The sequence below is a fragment of the Canis lupus genome, chromosome 10 (genome assembly GCF_003254725.2).
Source record: "Canis lupus dingo isolate Sandy chromosome 10, ASM325472v2, whole genome shotgun sequence".
Classification (NCBI taxonomy): Eukaryota; Metazoa; Chordata; class Mammalia; order Carnivora; family Canidae; genus Canis; species Canis lupus.
Genome location: NC_064252.1, coordinates 59,495,139 through 59,512,759, shown reverse-complemented (window position 1 = coordinate 59,512,759; position 17,621 = coordinate 59,495,139). Strand labels below are relative to the sequence as shown.

Genomic DNA, 17,621 nt, shown 5'->3' with positions numbered 1-17,621 from the left:
TAGAAGTCCACTTTATGTATGTATGTATGTACATATATACACCCCACATCTTCTTTATCCATTCATCTGTTGGTGGGCCCCTGGGCTCTTTCCATGGTTTGGCTACTGGGGACATTGCTGCTGTAAACAGCGGGGTGTAGGTGCCCCTTCGGATCACTGTGTTTGTATCTTTGGGGTCAATCCCTAATAGTGCAAGTGCTGGGTCATAGGGTAGCTCTATTTTCAACTTTTTGAGGAATTTCCATACTGTTTTCCAGAGTGGCTGTACCGGCTTGCATTTCCACCAACAGTGTAAGAGGGTTCCCCTTTCTCTGGTACTAGCATGTTTTGAAAAGAGTTTAGACTTAAGCATATAGACAGTTCATCAGTGGACAAAAACAGTGTGGAAACCAGATCACTGATTTCTTCTTTAAATGTCTAGTCATGAAACTAATAAGAACATCTTTATCTACTTCCCTGTTCATTGGCTGTGTTTCGTAAGAAAATAGGACACCATTTAAAGTTTTTAGAATAATGATATAACCTACTTTTCTGATGGTTTATTTTATTTATTAAACATGAACTATAATAACCAACTTGACCTTTCTGTGCTCAAATATCAGGGTACTTGATCATGTACAACTTCCAGTGATAAAAGTGGGCAGGCATTGCCAAAATAGTCTGTTTTAGCATTATAAAACTAGTCAGGCAATAGAATAAGCCTTTTGGTTTTTTTTGTAAGGCATCTGTAGACCTTTGACCAGACTTTCTGTTGATTCATGATCTCAAGGTTTAAATACCAAATCTATCACACTATCAGACTGCTTGCTTAGAAAACTTTTCAGTTGCGTTTGTTCAGAAATTTTCAGTGAATCAGTGTAGAGATCCCACATATAGATCTTTCCATCGAGAAGCTCATATACAGACTAGTCTAGATTTTCTGATTTCACTGCAGAGAATTTCATTAAATGTCATAGGTGAACCTAATATTAGATTGATGTCTTAATATCTTTGGGCTTGCTCTTTTCAAATCATGTCAAGAGGTCTATTGTTTTTACTTTTTTTCCTCAAGATTAATACATTCTTGTTATTCTTCTGACCTTTGCTTTTCACACAGGAAGATTAGACTCCATACCTGAGAATATCTCCCCTGTTAACTTCGCTCTTGTGCTCCCTGTGCATGTAATGTTACAGAGTTTGTTTTCCAATTCCTGCTGTTTGATTTTTTTTTCTTGTTATTGTTCTGCCCCACATGGAAATACAGAGACTAAAAGATTATGCGGTTGGTATACCTCAGCATGGGCCCTTGCTGCATATCTTTGGAGGAGGTAGAGTAGAATGTCCTTTTCCCACCTTATTTTATATTTTCTAGCTAGTTCAGAATTTCTCTTCCTTTCACTTTTTTTTTTAAAGATTTTATTTATTTGAAAGAGTAGGAGTGGAGTAGGGGGAAGTGACAGAGGGAGAGGAGAAGCAGGCTCCCCAAGCCCAACGTGGGGCTCAATTCCAGGACCCTGGAATCCTGACCTGAGCCAAAGGCAAACGCTTAAGTGACTGAACCACCCAGGGGCCCCTTTCACTTTTTTTAATGTTTTAAGGACAAGAGGTTGTTTAGCATCCTGTCTTCTCCTTTTCTCCACCACAGGAAGGCTGAGGGGTTAGGCTTCTGCATCATTATCTTGGTTACAGGGATACATTTCTTTGCTGTAAGACGGTTTATTACTTTTGGGACCCTAAACCTATTGTGTGTGTGTTTATGGGATTTTTTTTTGTTGTTGTTTTTGCTTTTGCTTTTGTTTTTTCCTGCTTATTTTTGTTGTCCTTCTTTAGTTTGTTCCCTGTCTTATGTCTTCATTCCTCTATTTCATTTTCTTTAATCATAGTATTATGTATATGTGCAATAAAAAAAAAGTGGCAATTTCTTTTTGATTAGTAAGTTAATCCTTGCAGTGTTCTGGGTGTAGTGTTTGGATCTTTGCCAAGTTATAGCTCTATAATTGCTTGCTATTCCTGCTAGAAATTTGTAGTTCCTAACGTATTCCAAAAACTTAAAAGTTTTGGAAGACTAATTTTTTCCCCTGTATTTTAGAAAATAATGGTATTTGTGTAATGCATCATTGACTTCTGTCCTTGAATACATGGGGATAGAAGATAAAATGTTGTCCAAATAGTTTGGTTCTGGTATGATTAAAGAAGAAATGACTATGTTGAATCATATAAATTGCTCATATTTAATGGATAGATACTTATATATAATTTGAATGAGAAAATGTTTTTCTAAACAAATTGAAATTAAATGGGAGTACATTATAGTAATTGGCATTTTGAAAAGAAAGCTAGGTACTTTTAAGTGGACAGACTATCTGCTTTATGGATTTTCAGACAATTGTACATAGAATTCTTGACTTTTAGAGTTGAAAGTCATCTTAGAAGTTGTCTAATGCACACTCATATTTATTGATGCAATATTAAGTCTTTAAGAAGCTGAATATGTCTTGATCAAATACTTCATTACCATCAAGATGAGAGCTGTGACCTCCTTGTGTAAAAGGATGCTCTTATCTTTGTATCAGAGATCCCAACATAGACTTGACACATAGTTGAAATACTAGTTTCATTAAATTAAGGCTAGTGTGCTTTTTTCTAATCTGTACACATCATGAAGTGAAAGGATGGCTCACGGACCATTTATTTTGATTTTTATGTATGAAATAAAAATGATTATGATTAGAAAAATTGTTGTTTATTAGAAAATAATACATATGGTAGGTAATATGGAAAAGTGCCAAGAAGGAAATAAAAATTGTCATAAAATGGTTAAAGCCACACTAACTAAGGACCATTGAAATATTGGAACAAAGTCATTGGAGCCAAATCAGAACAAAACAACCTGGATTATTCTGGAATGCATTAAGGGCATGCATTGTATAAAAAAAATAGTGAAAGGGAATAAAGGGGAAAGAGAAAATGAGTGAAAATATCAGTGAGGGTACAGAACATAAGAGACTCCTAACTCTGGGAAATGAACAAGGAGTAGTGGAAAGGGAGGTGGGCGGGGGGTTGGAGTGACTGGGTGACAGGCACTGAGGGGGCCACTTGACGAGATGGCACTGGGTATTATGCTATATGTTGGCAAATTGAACTCCAATAAAAATAATTAATTAATTGATTAATTAATTTTAAAAGGCATGCATTGTGGTCCCGTGTGACCTGCAGAATGCTCACCTCTTCAGTGAGGTTCTAAAATCAAGCAGTAACTAGTAATGGGAGTGTTATAGGAGAGGAGCCACGCTGTGGAACTGAGCTACCTCAGCTTTGAAGGAAAAGCTGCTCTGGTGAAAGCAGACCCCCATCCAGTATACTTCATTTTTCTTACCTTAATTCTTGAGGCTTTGCTCCTCTCTCCTCTTTCTCTTACCCTGAAGTTTTGCAATGTAGAAGTAAGGTCTAAACTTACAAGGTTGAGTACTTTTTATTTGATTATGAGTATTTTTTCTTTCGAGAATTATCTCATCTCCCCTCCTTTTTTAAAATCCTGTGTACTTTTTTACTGATTTTTCAAAAACCCTTTTATATTAGGAATATTGATTGCTTGATATGATACAGATATTGTTAGCTTGTTTTAGTTCACAGGCTGTAAATTTCTCCAGGTCAAGGACTATATAGCCTAAGTACTAAGGACTTAAGCATTGTATATACATTATCTCAACCCAGTCTTATATGGATTAACACAATTTCCATATTGCAGAAGCCAAGTGAAATTAATTTGCTCAGAAAGATACAGTTAGCTTTAAGAGGTGGACCTAGGAATCAGACTCAAGATTTGACTAGTCTTGATTTTTTTCTTTAAGATTTTATTTATTAGAGGGAGAGAGAATGAGCAGGGAGGGGGTAGAAGGAAAAGGAGAAGCAGACGCTGTGCTGAGCAGATATCCCCACTTGGAGTTTAATCCCAGGACCCTGGGACCTTGACTTGCACCAAAGGCATATACTTAACTAAGTCACCCAAGCACCCCTAATTTCTGTGATCTTAACTAACATGTATTACATCTTATATTTCTTTAGGTCAACCAGTATCTGTGATAGAGCATAACACTTAGACACTATTGCTGGATTGAATTGTATCAACACATTTCATTTAGGTATTATTTGCTTATTTAATTTTGTATATTTCAGTGTGTTGTAAATAATATAATACATTCTTTAATTCTTTTTTTAAAGTGAAGTATAGTTGGCATGTGCTGTTACATTAGTTTCAAGTATACAACATAGTGATTCAACAAGTCTATACTTTATGTTGTGCCTCACTCCATGTGTAGCACCATCTGTCACCATACAATAACATAATACCATTGACTATATTCCCTATGCTGTACCTTTTATCATCATGACTTATTCATCCCATTACTGGAATCCTGTATCTCCTACTCTTCCCTTGTTTGCCTGTCACCCCACTTCCCTACCCTGTGGCAGCCATCAGTTGTTCTTTGTTTTTATGGATTTATTTCTGCTTTTTGTTTATTTTTGTTTTGTTTCTTAGATTCCACATATAAGTGAAATTACATAATATTTGTCTTTCTTCAATTCTTGACCCAGATAGTTTGTGGAAAATGGTTTGCAAATTGTTCTAAGTTGAAGCTAAAAATTTTTCCATAGGTCTAATTTATAGAATTCATTTCATAAACAATGAAATAATTTGTTCATTTTTACAAATTTATTGTATACCCCCCAAAATCCCAAAATTAAAGTAAAATATGATATAAACATTAAAAACATAAAAGTTATGATGAAAGATTCTTAAGGATGCCTTTTTCCTCATAACTGGTTGAATCTTTTATTGAAGTATAATTAACATAATTTATTGGTTTCAAGTTTACAATATATTGATTCAATACTTTTATACATTATTCAGTGTTTACTATTACTGTGGTCACCATCTGTCATCATACAGTATTATCACAATACTCTTGACTATAATCGCTATGCTGTACTTTTCATCTCCATGAAGTTTAGGCTTCTTAATCCCCTTTATCTATTTCACCTCTTCCTCCCCTGCAACCACCAGCTTGTTTTCTTTTTTTAAGATTCTACATGAAGTGACATCCTAAGGTATTTGTCTTCCCCTGTCTTCCCCTGTCTGATTCATTTTATTTAGCTTACCCTTTAGGTCCATCCATATTGTCACAAATGTCAAGATTTCATCCTTTTTATGGCTGTGTAGTATTCCATTATGTGTATATGTACACACACACGTCTTCATTATCCATTCATTTATCAGTGTACACAGGTTGCTTTCATATCTTGGCTTCTGTACAAAACACAGCAATCAACAGAGAGGTGCATACATCTTTTTGAATTAGTGTTTTTCTATACTTCGGGTAGATACCCAGCAGCGGAATTACTAAGTCATATGCTATTTCTATTTTTAATTTTTTGAAGAGCTGCCACATTGTTTTCACAGTGGCCACACTAATTTACATTCTGATCAACAGTGCACAAGGGTTCCTTTTTTCCCTACATCCTTGCCAACACTTATTATTTCTTGTCTTTTTGATTCTAGTCATTCTGACAGGTGTAGGCTGCTATCATAGTAGTTTTGAATTGGATTTCCATGATGATTAGTGATGTTGAGCATCTTTTCATGTGTTTCTTGGCATCTGTATGACTTCTTGAGAAAAATATCTACTTAGGTCCTCTGCCCTCCCCCCCCCCCTTTTAAGAGAAATAGGTGAGCAGAGAGAAAGGGAGAGAATCTTAAGCAGACTCCACACCTATTGCAGCGCCCAGTGTGGGGCTCAATTTCACAACCCTGAGATCATGATCTCAGCTGAAATTAAGAGTGGGATGCTTAACCAACTGAGCCATCAGGTGCCCCACTCTCTCCATTTTTTGATTGGATTGTTTGTTTGTTTGTTTGTTTTGGTGTTCAGTTATGTAAGTTCTTTATATTTTGGAGGTATTAACTTCTTATGGGATATATCATTTACCAGTATCTTCCCCATTCACTAGGTTTCTTTTTCGTTTTATTGGTGGTTTCCTTCACTATAAAAGCTTTTTCTTTGGTGTAGTCCCAGTAGTTTAGTTTTGCTTTTGTTTTTCTTGCCTGAGGAGGCACATTGAGAAAAATGTTGCTAAGGCTGATATCAAAGAGATTACTACCTCTTGTCCATTTCCATTTATTGAAAATACGATCTTTTTCCCATTGTGTATTCCTACCTCCTTCATCATAAATTAATTGACCTTACAAGTGTGGGCTTATTTTTGATCTCTTTATTTTTTTCCATTGATCTGTGTGTCTGTTTTTATTTCAGTACTATACTGTTTTGATTACTACAGCTTTGTAGTATATCTTGAAATCTGCATTGTAATTTCTCCAGCTTTGTTCTTTTTTTTTCAAGTTTGCTTTGGCTATTCAAGATCTTTTGTGCTTCCTCACAGATTTTAGTATTTGTTCTAGTTCTGTGAAAAATGCTGTTGGTATTTTGGTAGGGATTGCATTGAACCTGTAGATTGCTTTGGGCAGTACAGACATTTCAACAGTAATTCTCCCAATCCATGAGCATGGCACATATTTCTCTTTTATCTTCAGTTTCTTTCATCACTATTCTCTAGTTCTATAGAACTAAAGTATAGTTCCATAGTTTTCAGAGTATAGCAGGTCTTTCACTTTCTTAAGTTTATTCATAGTATTTACATTTTTTTGGTGTAATTATAAATGGTATGGTTTTCTTAATTTCTCTTGCTACTCAGTATATAGAAATGCAACAAATTTCTGTATATTAATTTTGTATCCTGCAATTTTCCTGAATTCACTTACCAGTTCTAATTGTTTTTTTGGTGGAGTCTTTAGGGTTTTTAAAATATAGTATCATGTCATCTGCAAAGAGTGACAGTTTTACTTCATCCTTACCAATTTGGATGGCTTGTATTTCTTTTTCCTCTCTGATTGCTGCAGCTAGGACTTCTAGTGCTATACTGAATAAAAGTAGTAAGAGTGGACATCCTTGTCTTGTTTCTGATCTTGTGGGAAGAGCTCTGTTTTTTACCGTTGAGCATGATGCTGTCAGTTTGTTATATATGGCCTTCATGATGTTGAGATATGTTCCCTTTAAATCCACTTCACTGAGAGATTTTATCATAAATGGATTGTCATTATTTTGTCAAAATCTTACTGTAGTAATCATATGGTTTTTATCCTTCCTCTTGTTAATGTAATATATCACATTGATTTACCAGTATTGAACCATGTTTGCATCCTGGAATAAATCCTACTTGACCGTGGTAAATGATTTTTTTTTTGATGTATTATTAAATTTTTTTGTGAGGAATTTTACATGTATGTTCATCAGAGACAATGGTCTATAGTTTCTTCTTTTTTGTAATGTCTTTGTCTGGTTTTGCTATCAGGGTGATGCTGGCCTTGTAGAATGAATTTGGAAGTTTTCCTTCCTTTTCTGTTTTTTGAGGTAGTTTGGGGAGAATAGGTATTAACTCTCTTTAAATATTTGGTAGTAATTTTGTGTGAATCTATCTTATCATGAATTTTGTTTGTTAGTTTTTTTATTACTCTTTCAATTTTATTAGTAGTAATTGGTTTGTTCAAACTTTCTATTTTTTCATGATCCAGTTTTGGAAGATGATGTGTTTCTAGAAATTTCTCCATTTTCTTCTAAGGTTGTCCACAATTTATTGGCATATAATTTTTCATAATCTCTTAAAATTCTTTTTATTTTTGTAGTGTCAGTTATTTCTCTTTGTTTCTCATTTTAATTATAGGAGTCCTCTCTTTTTCTTGATGAATCTGGCTAAAGGCTTATCAATTTTATTTTATTTTCAAAGAATTAGTTCCTGGTTTTAATGACCTTTTCTATTTTTTAATTGTGATTTCATTTATTTCTGCTCTCCTATTTATCTTTCTTTTCCTCTAGCTTTGGGTATTATTTATTTTTCTGTGTCTAGCTGCTTTAGGTGTAAAGTTAAGTTGTTTGAGATTTTTCCTGTTTTTTTTTTAAATTTTTGTTGAAGTAGGCCTATATTACTATAAGCGTCCTTCTTAGAACAGGTTTTGTTGCATTCCAAAATTTTTGAACCATTGTCTTTTCATTTTTCTCCATTTTTTAAAGTTTCCTTTTTGATTCTTGGTTGACTCATTCATTGTTTAGTAGCAGGTTATTTACCCTTCATGTATAGTGTACTTTCCAGTCAGTACTCTTTCCCATCTAGTCTGCACCCTTTACTACATGCAGTCATTCCTACCAATATCTGTACTGAATATCATATTGAATTGTATCGGTCCTGCTTTGTACTCTCGACCTAGGTTACAGTGTGGGGGGAGGCGAGGGTCATGAAATCAGTGCCAGGAAAGTGCAGGCTAAGGCCACTCAACAGCCCTCACAGATTGCTGAGAGCCAGCAGCCACCCATGAACAGCTCTGGAGAAAGAGGTGAGGTCCATGCTGATGGTCTTTTCCCCACCACAGAACGGTTGGAAGCCTCTTTGTGTTTCTTGTTTCTTCCTCTCTTCCCCAACACCCTTTCAAGTTTGGTTCTTTCCTCAATTATCCACCAGTCTTTTCCTCCAGAATAATTTGTATGAACATCCATACACAGTGCTTTAGTGCTTTTCACTTTATTTCAGCATTGACTGTACTCTCATTTTTTTAAAAAGATTTTATTTATTTGAGAGAGAGAGAGAGAGCGAGTGCACAAGCAGGGGCAGCAGCAAATAGAGGGGGAGAAGCAGGCTCCCTGTGGGGCTCTATCGCACAACCCCGAGATCATGACCTGAGTCCAAGTAGACACTTAACTGACTGAACCACCCAGGCACCCCCCAGTTTTGCCCTTTGTACTCCTACCATCCTTGATTTTTGTTAGAATAGGCAACATAAGCAATTACCTGCAGCAAATATATTTGGAGCCTTCCCTCAACAACCAAGTCCTTCTTCATCCTACACTGAAATGTGGTGATAATAGAATTCAAAGAGAGACGTTTGGACATTGGCATACTTAATATTCCTGGAGATTAGACCCCAGGCATTTAGGTCAATTTTTAAGCACTGGTCATTGTGTTTTCTGTACCTATTTTTTGTAAATTTTCACCACATTATTTATTTTTGTTTGCCATGTGCTTAAACAAAGGTCTTGGGAGGACAGCATCTCTTCAACTCCTGCCAAGTGTCAGCAGGTAGAGAGCTCATAGATTTAATAATTCCTAAGAGAAATGTTTCTGTGTCCCACTCTTCACCTTTTTGGACTCTTTTCTTTATCTGGGACGTAAAAATAATATTTTTTAACTTTTTTTTTAAAAGATTTATTTATTTATTCATTCATTCATTCATTCATTCATTCATTCATGAGATACACACAGAGAGAGAAAGAGAGAGAGAGAGAGAGAGGCAGAGACAGGCAGAGGGAGAAGCAGGCTCCATGCAGGGAGCCCAACATGGGACTCAATCCCAGGTCTTGAGGATCAGGCCCTGGGTCGAAGGCCGGCACTAAACCACTGAGCCACCTGGGCTGCCCCTAAAAATAATATTTAATGTATCTACTTCACATCAGTAGATAGTAAATCTGATGATGACTTTTAGGATTTAAAATTTACTTTTTCTGTAATTACCAACTGACTTCTAGTTCCAAGGTTGTTGTATTTTTTTTTTTCTTTTTAACTGTCATTTTTTTGGTCATTTTTTTTTAAAGATATCTTTTTTTGTCCAATTGCAGAGTTAATTTTAAGTAGAGTTATGTTTAGGACTTCATTTATAGTCAGGCACACCAGAAATGGACATTGTGTTTCAGTGTACTTACTTTCAAATGAAACATACCACTGTGAAAACATTTTATGACTTTTTTGTTTTTGTTTTGTTTTGTTTTTTGGTTTGCTTTTCCTTGGGTTGACAATGAAATAGGTAATAATAGATTTTTAAATATAGATATAGTTATTAGTAGAGAGAAAGGAAAGAGCCATTATTGTGCTGATTTTGAAGAGTAATAATCTCTTCAACAGATGGTAGTGGGAAATTGGTTATCCACATGCCGAAAAGGAAATTGGGCCTGCCCTTTGCATTGTATACAAAAATTAAAATGAATTAAAGACTTAACTATAAGATGTGAAACTAAAAAACTCCCAATACAAAACATAGGGGAATACTTCCTGTGCTTAGTTTTGGTAATAATCTCTTGATTGGTACCAGAAGCATAGGCAACGAAGGAAAAATAGGTAAATGGGACTATATCAAACTAAAAGACTTATCATAGTAAAGGACAATCAGCAGAATGATAAGGCACCCTATGGAATTGAAGAAAATACTTGCAAGCCATATATCTGATAATGTGTTAATCCAAAATATGAAAGAAACCCTTCAATAGCAGTGTTAATAATAATAATAATTATTATTAACCACCACCTGGTTAAAAATTTGGCAAAGGATTTGTGAAAAGATACTCTTCAAAAATGACATATAAATCAACAACAGGGATATGAAAAGATGCTCAACATCATTAATCATCAAGTGCAAATCAAAGCGTAAATCAAAACTTAAAGTGCAAATCAAGTGCAAATTCAAAACTAAAATGAGCTATCATCCCACACCTGTTAGGATGGCTGTTATTTAAAAACAACAACAACAAAAACCATGAAATAGCAAGTGTTGGCAAGGATGTGGAAAAATTGGAACCCTTGTACACTATTGGTGGGAGTGTAAAATGGTGTGGCAACAGTGGAAAACAGTGTGGGTGTGCCTCCAAAAAATAAAAAATGTAACTACCATATGATCTAGCAACCCCGCTTCTGGGTATATATCCAGAAGGACTGAAAACAGAATTTCAGAGAGATACCAATGCACTTGCAGGTTCATTGTAGCGTTACTCACAATAGCAAAGATAGGAAAAAATCCAAGGGTCTATCAACAAATGAATGTGGTATATACACATGAAAGAAAGAAAATATGCCATATACAGACAGCCTTAAGGAAGAAGAAAATCCCGCCATTTGCAAAAATACAGATGAATCTGGAGGACATTATGCAAACTGAAATAAAACAGTCCCAGGACAAATAGTGCATATTTCTAACATGAAGTATCTAACAGTCATATGTACAGAGAATACAATAGTGGTTGCCAAGGCCTGGAAGGTGGGGGAAGTGGGGAATTGTTCAGTGGGTATAAAGTTTCATCTAGGCTAGGAGTGCCTGGCTGGCTCAGTCAGTAGAGCATGTAACTCTCTTGATCTCAGGGTTTGGAGTTTGAGTCCCACATTGGACATAAAGCTCACTAAAAATAAAGTTTCAGCTATGCTGCTATACAACCTGCCTGTACATAACAATACAGTATCATGCATTTCAAACTTGAGAAGTGTTAAGTGTTACTACCAAAAACCCCCGAAAAAGACACAAGGAAGCTTTGGGGAAGTGTGTATACATCTATTACCTTGATTGTGGTGATGGTATCATGAGTGTATGCATATGCCCATATGCCCATATTCATCAACCTGTACACATTAAATATGTATAGTTCTTTGTATATCACTTATATCTCAATAAAGCTATTGAAAAACCCAACATACCTTTCAGCAGATTGATGTGAATCTGATGATCAATGCTTTATTGTACACAAATTATAGTATCAGATCTGCAGAATACAAAAAACCAATTTAATTGCAATGTAAATAATGGGTTTTAGGGGGCTATGACTAAAGGAAGAAAATTCAGTTAGAAGGGTTTTTTAGTAATCTAGTTATCTAGTTAGTAATCTATGCTTAGATTCCTGGTTTGAGCAACAGGGCAAGTAGTATCCTCTGTCACCTAGAGGGAAGAAAAAAAAAACTTTGAGGGGAAGATTTCTCTGGGAAGATAATGAGATCAGTGTGGAGCAGTAGGAATATGAAGTGTCTGTTAGCCCTGTAGAGATCATCTGTATAGCCCTGGCTGAGCAGTTCTGGAGGTCTCTACGTGGCCTAAAGAAATATGAGAATGATCATAGGTAGAGAAGATGGTTACTGAAGCTTGGAGTGGTAAATATACTGCCCATGGAAAGAAAGTATTTCAGTTTACTCTGTGTAACATATCTATGGATACATATGAAACAGTGTAATGGCAAACTATGAGAAAGAACTGTGATTTTAATAACATAAAACATAATTTGCTTGCTATCTGTAAATAACAGTAGCCTTAGTGAATAAAATGACAAAGGTCATAAATATTTTTATATCAGGTAGTTGACTTCAGTTTACTTAAATATTTATTGAGCGCTTTTGGAATTTGTGTTGCTGTCATTAAGTGGTGGTATTACAAAGGAAAACGTATCCCTGAGAAGAACTGCACTTACATCGTTTGTTGTAAGCCAGGAAGTTACAGTATCAGGTTTGCAGAATACAGATATCAACCTAATTATAAATAATGGACTTCAGGGGCGTATGACTAGGGACAAAATCCAGTTCGAAGATTGTTTTGAGTGAGACAACTAATAATGTTCAGTTTTACATTTGAGATAGGGTATTGGGTGTTCTGTGGTAAGGTATGTGAAGTCAGTGATGGCATGTCTGGATGTAGAAATAAGATTGGGGGCGGTTATTGTAATAGTGCATAATACTAGAGTAAATAGAATTACCAAGAGCTATGCTAAAAATAAAAACAGGTCTTTAGTTATCGAATGTATTAGGTGTAAAAAGAAATCTGTAAGGATCACAGCTGTTTTTATGTTTGGATATCTAAAGAATTGTGACGCGTTTAATGAAAGAGGAAATAAAGTACAGCCCATAGTGAAAACAAAACAAAACTTGAGAGTTTGGTTTCTGATTTCTGGATTTTGGCATCCAACTTGTAGATAAGTATGGTATTCCAAAAGAGAACAAGTTCTTGTTCTTGTTCTTAACTTTTTCCCCCGGTTTATTTAGGTTGCAGAGTGAAACCTGCTTTGTGAAACTGAGCCATGACTTCATCTAGGTGTAAACTCTGACTGAAGTGATGGGTTTTCCTTAAGCACATAGAAGTACAAAATATACCTTTAAGGAAATGAGTACTTTTTTCTTACATTACTCAAGGTGTACTGCATTCTCATATTACTGTTTTTTATCAATTATTTAGGTTAAATACATTTATAACATTTTCAGTGATTTTTAAAAAAAAATAAGTTTTGCTTATTTCAAACAATAATATATTTAATTCTTCCTTTAACCTTTTCGTTTTGGATGCTTTTAATATAAAAATATTTAGTAAATAGTGATACCTTTTAACATTACTTTATAAGAAACTCTTGTCTTTGTTTGAAAATAATTATAAATTGATTTTTTAAATCAGTAATGGTAGGAGTGCCTGAGTGGCTCAGTCCTTTAAGCTTCTGACTTTGGCTCAGGGAATGATCTCAGGGTCCTGGAATGCATGCTCGCTCGCTCTCTCTCTCTCTCTCTCTCTTCCTCTTCCTCCCCCTCTCTCAAATAAATATATAAAATCTTTAAAAAATCAGTAATGGCTTTAGGTCTTATTGTTAGTGAAAATGTATTAATTCCCATAAAAGATTAATGTCTGAAATACTGAATTTAGTCATTGGCTAAAGATTCATTTAATATTAGAAGAAATCTTATTTGTAATTTTTTCGAATTATTAGAAATGTGTAAAATCTAGTCAAAAATGTTATATTACATATTTGAAAGTTGGGAAGAGAGTAAATCTTAAAAGTTTTTGTCACAAGGACAGAAAAATTTTTTGTAACTTTGTATAGTGACAGATAACTAGACTTATTTTTTTTCACAGTGTATACAGATAATTAAGTAGTATACCTGAGACTAATACAATGTATGACAATTTTACCTCTTTAAAAAAAAGAGTAGAACCTTATAATATCTACAGATTCTTCCTGGTAATGAAAAGTTTCTATTAAAATCCTATGCTTCTGTATTTATATCGGTCTTTGTCAGTACTGTCTATGGTGCCTGTGTGCATGAGAAGACATTTTCAGGGATGACGTGTAAAATTTCTTTACAGGCGCTAACAGATAAACATTTGCAATTGATTTTGATAAAGGGGAACACTAACGTTCAGCCCCAATTAAACATTTTTCCCCACTCACCAAAAGATGCATTATTCTCTTTAATAGATCCATATTATAAAAAATGTACTGCATTATTATTTGAATTTAATCAAAAACTTTATGGGAAAATATATGTAGAACCTTTTTATACTCTGCCTAAATAAGTCTGTAAAGTTAATAATTTTTAAAGCAATTTAATCGAATTAAAAATAATGCTGCACTTCATAACTGCATACTAGATAACTTGATAACTTTCATATAAAATTATATAGACACTATGCTCAATATGTATATAGTATAGTCACTAATAAAGTACCTACATGTCATCTTGTATTAGTAATTATTCTATAAATAGAGTACAGAATGCATCATAATAAAAATAAATATGGTCTTTAAAAAACAATTCCTAGTAAGATGCACTGTTGTAATGACAATCAAAAGATTCTGTCAATGCTAATGGAGATGAAGAGACATGAAGCGGGTAGAGTTGACTCTTGTTTACTAGAATAGTTTCAGCTGAAATGAAACAGAGCTTAAAATTTATAAATAGAATTGTGTTTTAAGTGAAAGATTATCTGCTGTTGATAAGAGTGTCCTGCAACTTATGCAGCTTTTATCTGTCTTTCACAGAGTTCCTTAATAAGCATTTACAGTCAGTTTTTGGCAGCCTTAGAATCACTGAAGGCCTTCTGGGATGTTATGGATGAAATCGATGAGAAGACTTGGGTACTTGAGCCAGAAAAACCTACCCGGAGTGCAACAACACGCAGAATTGCACTAGGTAAGAAAAAGGATTAAGGAGGCTTTTCACGTATGTGTGTTTGTACTTTGTATTACTTAGGAAAATGGATCTAAAGAGGACGTTGGACTCTTAGGTGAGACTTTTTTGCATGAAGTCAACGATTAAAACTTTTTGGGATGAACTGTGGTTTATTACTATGTATTTGAATGTAAATATTTCAGGAGAAAAGGGCAAGTACTGAGGTATTTCATTATAAAAGGTGATGATCCAATGGAAGTATCATTCAGAGATACTGTTTAATTAGCTTCTAATTAGCACAGAAATAGTGGAACAAGTTTTTCAAGACTTACATTATTGCTTAGGAAAAAAATTATAATAATGGAAGTCTTCATCCATGAATCTAGATAAGATTGACATGAACAGATCTGGGAATATTTTCTGACAAAATTGAGAGGATAAAAAAAGCTGAAGTGGGCCATGCATGTCATTGAAGAGTAAATAGAAAACACAAAATAATAGACATATTTTAAGTATTTTCTTTACTATAAATACATATTAATGAATAATATGTGATATAACTATAAATATCCCTGCAATATTACCATATTATCTTTATTATAAAATTATTACTGTATTTTCATTATGAACAAGTAATATATGTTAGTTTTAGAATTCAAGCTGTCAATATTTTAGATATATTAAGCTATATTTGAGTTCACAGTAAGTAGTGTAGTTTGATGATTATACCTGTTTATGTTTCCTTCGTGTTTTTCTTAGCCCAAATAAATTGTTAAAAGGTATATATTCCAAAGGATATTACAAAATTCTGTTGTGAATCATATCCACATTATAAATTTTTATAGTTTTTCCCCCAGGCATAATAGATTATCTGGGAGAAAAGTAACATGTAATTATGAGAAAAGGAAGGTATTGTGCAGCAGTTCTATAATTAGTATTGTTACTCAGTCTAAGAAGTCTAATGGTATTTAATTTGGAATAACAAATTATGGTATATTTGTAAACAAATAGATATTAATGAAAATATTTTCATCAAAGAACTATAGTAATTAATTTCCTTCATGGCTCCATTTAAATAATTTTTTTGATCAGGTAATGATTAAATATCCCTTTATTATATTTCTCATTTTCAGCATAAACAACCTGGTTTTTATTCACTCTATATATACCTTCAAGCTCTTTTTATTTTCCCTTCAAGCATTGATTTGCCTTTTTAAGGCCAAGCTTTTAGCAAATTAATTGAAGTATATTAAATAATGTACCCACTGTTAAGTAATTTCTGGGGCCTTTAGTACATGACATTGCTAAAGGCTAATATGGAATTTGTGCTCATGGTAAAGAATGTGTAAACAAATGAGATTATAAGTTAACTTGTATTTTCGTTTTTCCCATGAATGATTTGTAGTCATTTTTTAAATATTGCATGATTATCTTTTTGTCAGGTCTGTTGTAATTGAGCTCATATTATTGCCAGCCTTAGCCAAAAGCTAATGCTATAGTATATGAAATTTATCAAGCCATTTTTACTGTAAAAATAAAATCCAATTAGACTTTATTTATAGTTATATTAATGTATACCTTTAAAAATAGTAAAACTTCTGAAATTAATACAATATTCCTGCAGATAGAGTTTATAAAAAGAATCTGGTGCCAAGTAGAAATAGATTTTCTTAGATTCTGTAAACAGTTTAGTTGTTTTTGTTTATGTATTGAATGAATTTCTGATTTAATATGGATAGAATCCATTGTTAACTTACAATAGAAAGCTTCACATGGGACAGAAGAACTCAGTAAAGATTTTTTTCTATATTTTTTTATTATTCTTTAAGTTTTTAAATTCCAGTATGAGTGAAATCACATGGTATTTGTGTTTCTCTGACTTAGTTCATTTAGCATAATATTCCCTGGCTCTATCCACATAGTTGCAAATGGCAAGATTTTATTGTATTTTATGCCTGGGTAATATTTCATTGTATATCTATATCACCTCTTCTTTATCCATTCATTAGTCGATGGACCCTTGGCTGTAGATAATTTGGCTTTTATAGATAATGCTGCTGTAGACATCAGGGTGCGTGTATCCGTTTGAATTAGTATTTTTGTATTCTTTGGGAAAATACCTCATAGTGCAATTGCCAGATCGTGGGGTAGTTCTAATGTTTAACTTTTTAAGGAAGCTCATACTCTTTTCCTGAGTGGCAGTACCAGTTTGAATTCCAACCCATAGTGAGTGCAAGAGGGTTCCCCTTTCTCCACATTCTCACCAACACCTGTTTATGTTGTTTTTAGTCATTCCAACAGGTGTGAAGTGGTATCTGATTAGAGTTTTGATTTATATTTCCCTGATAAAGAGTGATTTTGAGCATCTTTTTGTGTCTGTTGGCCACCTGTATGTCTTTGGAAAAATGTCTATTCATATCTTCTGCCCATTTTCCCATTGGATTATTTGTTTTTTGGGGGGTGTTAAGTTTTATACATTCTTTTATATTTTGGATACTAACCCTTTATCAGATATGTCATTTTGCAAATATCATTCTGTAGGCTTCCTTTTAGTTTTGTTGTTTCCTTCTCTGTGCAGAAACTTTTTACTTTGATGAAGTTTCAATAGCTTATTTTTGCTTTTGTTTCCTTTGCATCAGAATACCTGGAAAGAAGTTGCTATGGCCAGTGTTACAAAGAGGTTACTGCCTGTGTTCTAGGATTTTTATGGTTTTAGGTCTCACACTCAGTTTGTCTTTCACCCGTTTTGAATTTATTTTTGTGTTTGGTGTAAGAAAGTGGTTTAATTTTATTCCTTTGCATGTTTCTGTCCCAGTTTTCCCATCACCATTTGTTGGAGACTATTCTTTTCCCATTGGATA

General features: G+C 34.0%; 1 protein-coding gene across 9 annotated transcripts in view; it reads left to right on the top strand.

Annotated features, from left to right (window-relative positions):
• The window catches only part of FANCL (FA complementation group L), a 370,306-nt gene that overhangs the window by 322,757 nt on the left and 29,928 nt on the right, over nucleotides 1-17,621 (top strand). For all 9 annotated transcript variants that reach the window (XM_025467798.3, XM_025467824.3, XM_049115550.1 and 6 more), the window contains one exon: nucleotides 14,631-14,781. In XM_025467798.3, the coding sequence (XP_025323583.1) occupies nucleotides 14,631-14,781 (151 nt within the window). The remainder of the gene's footprint in view (nucleotides 1-14,630; nucleotides 14,782-17,621) is intronic.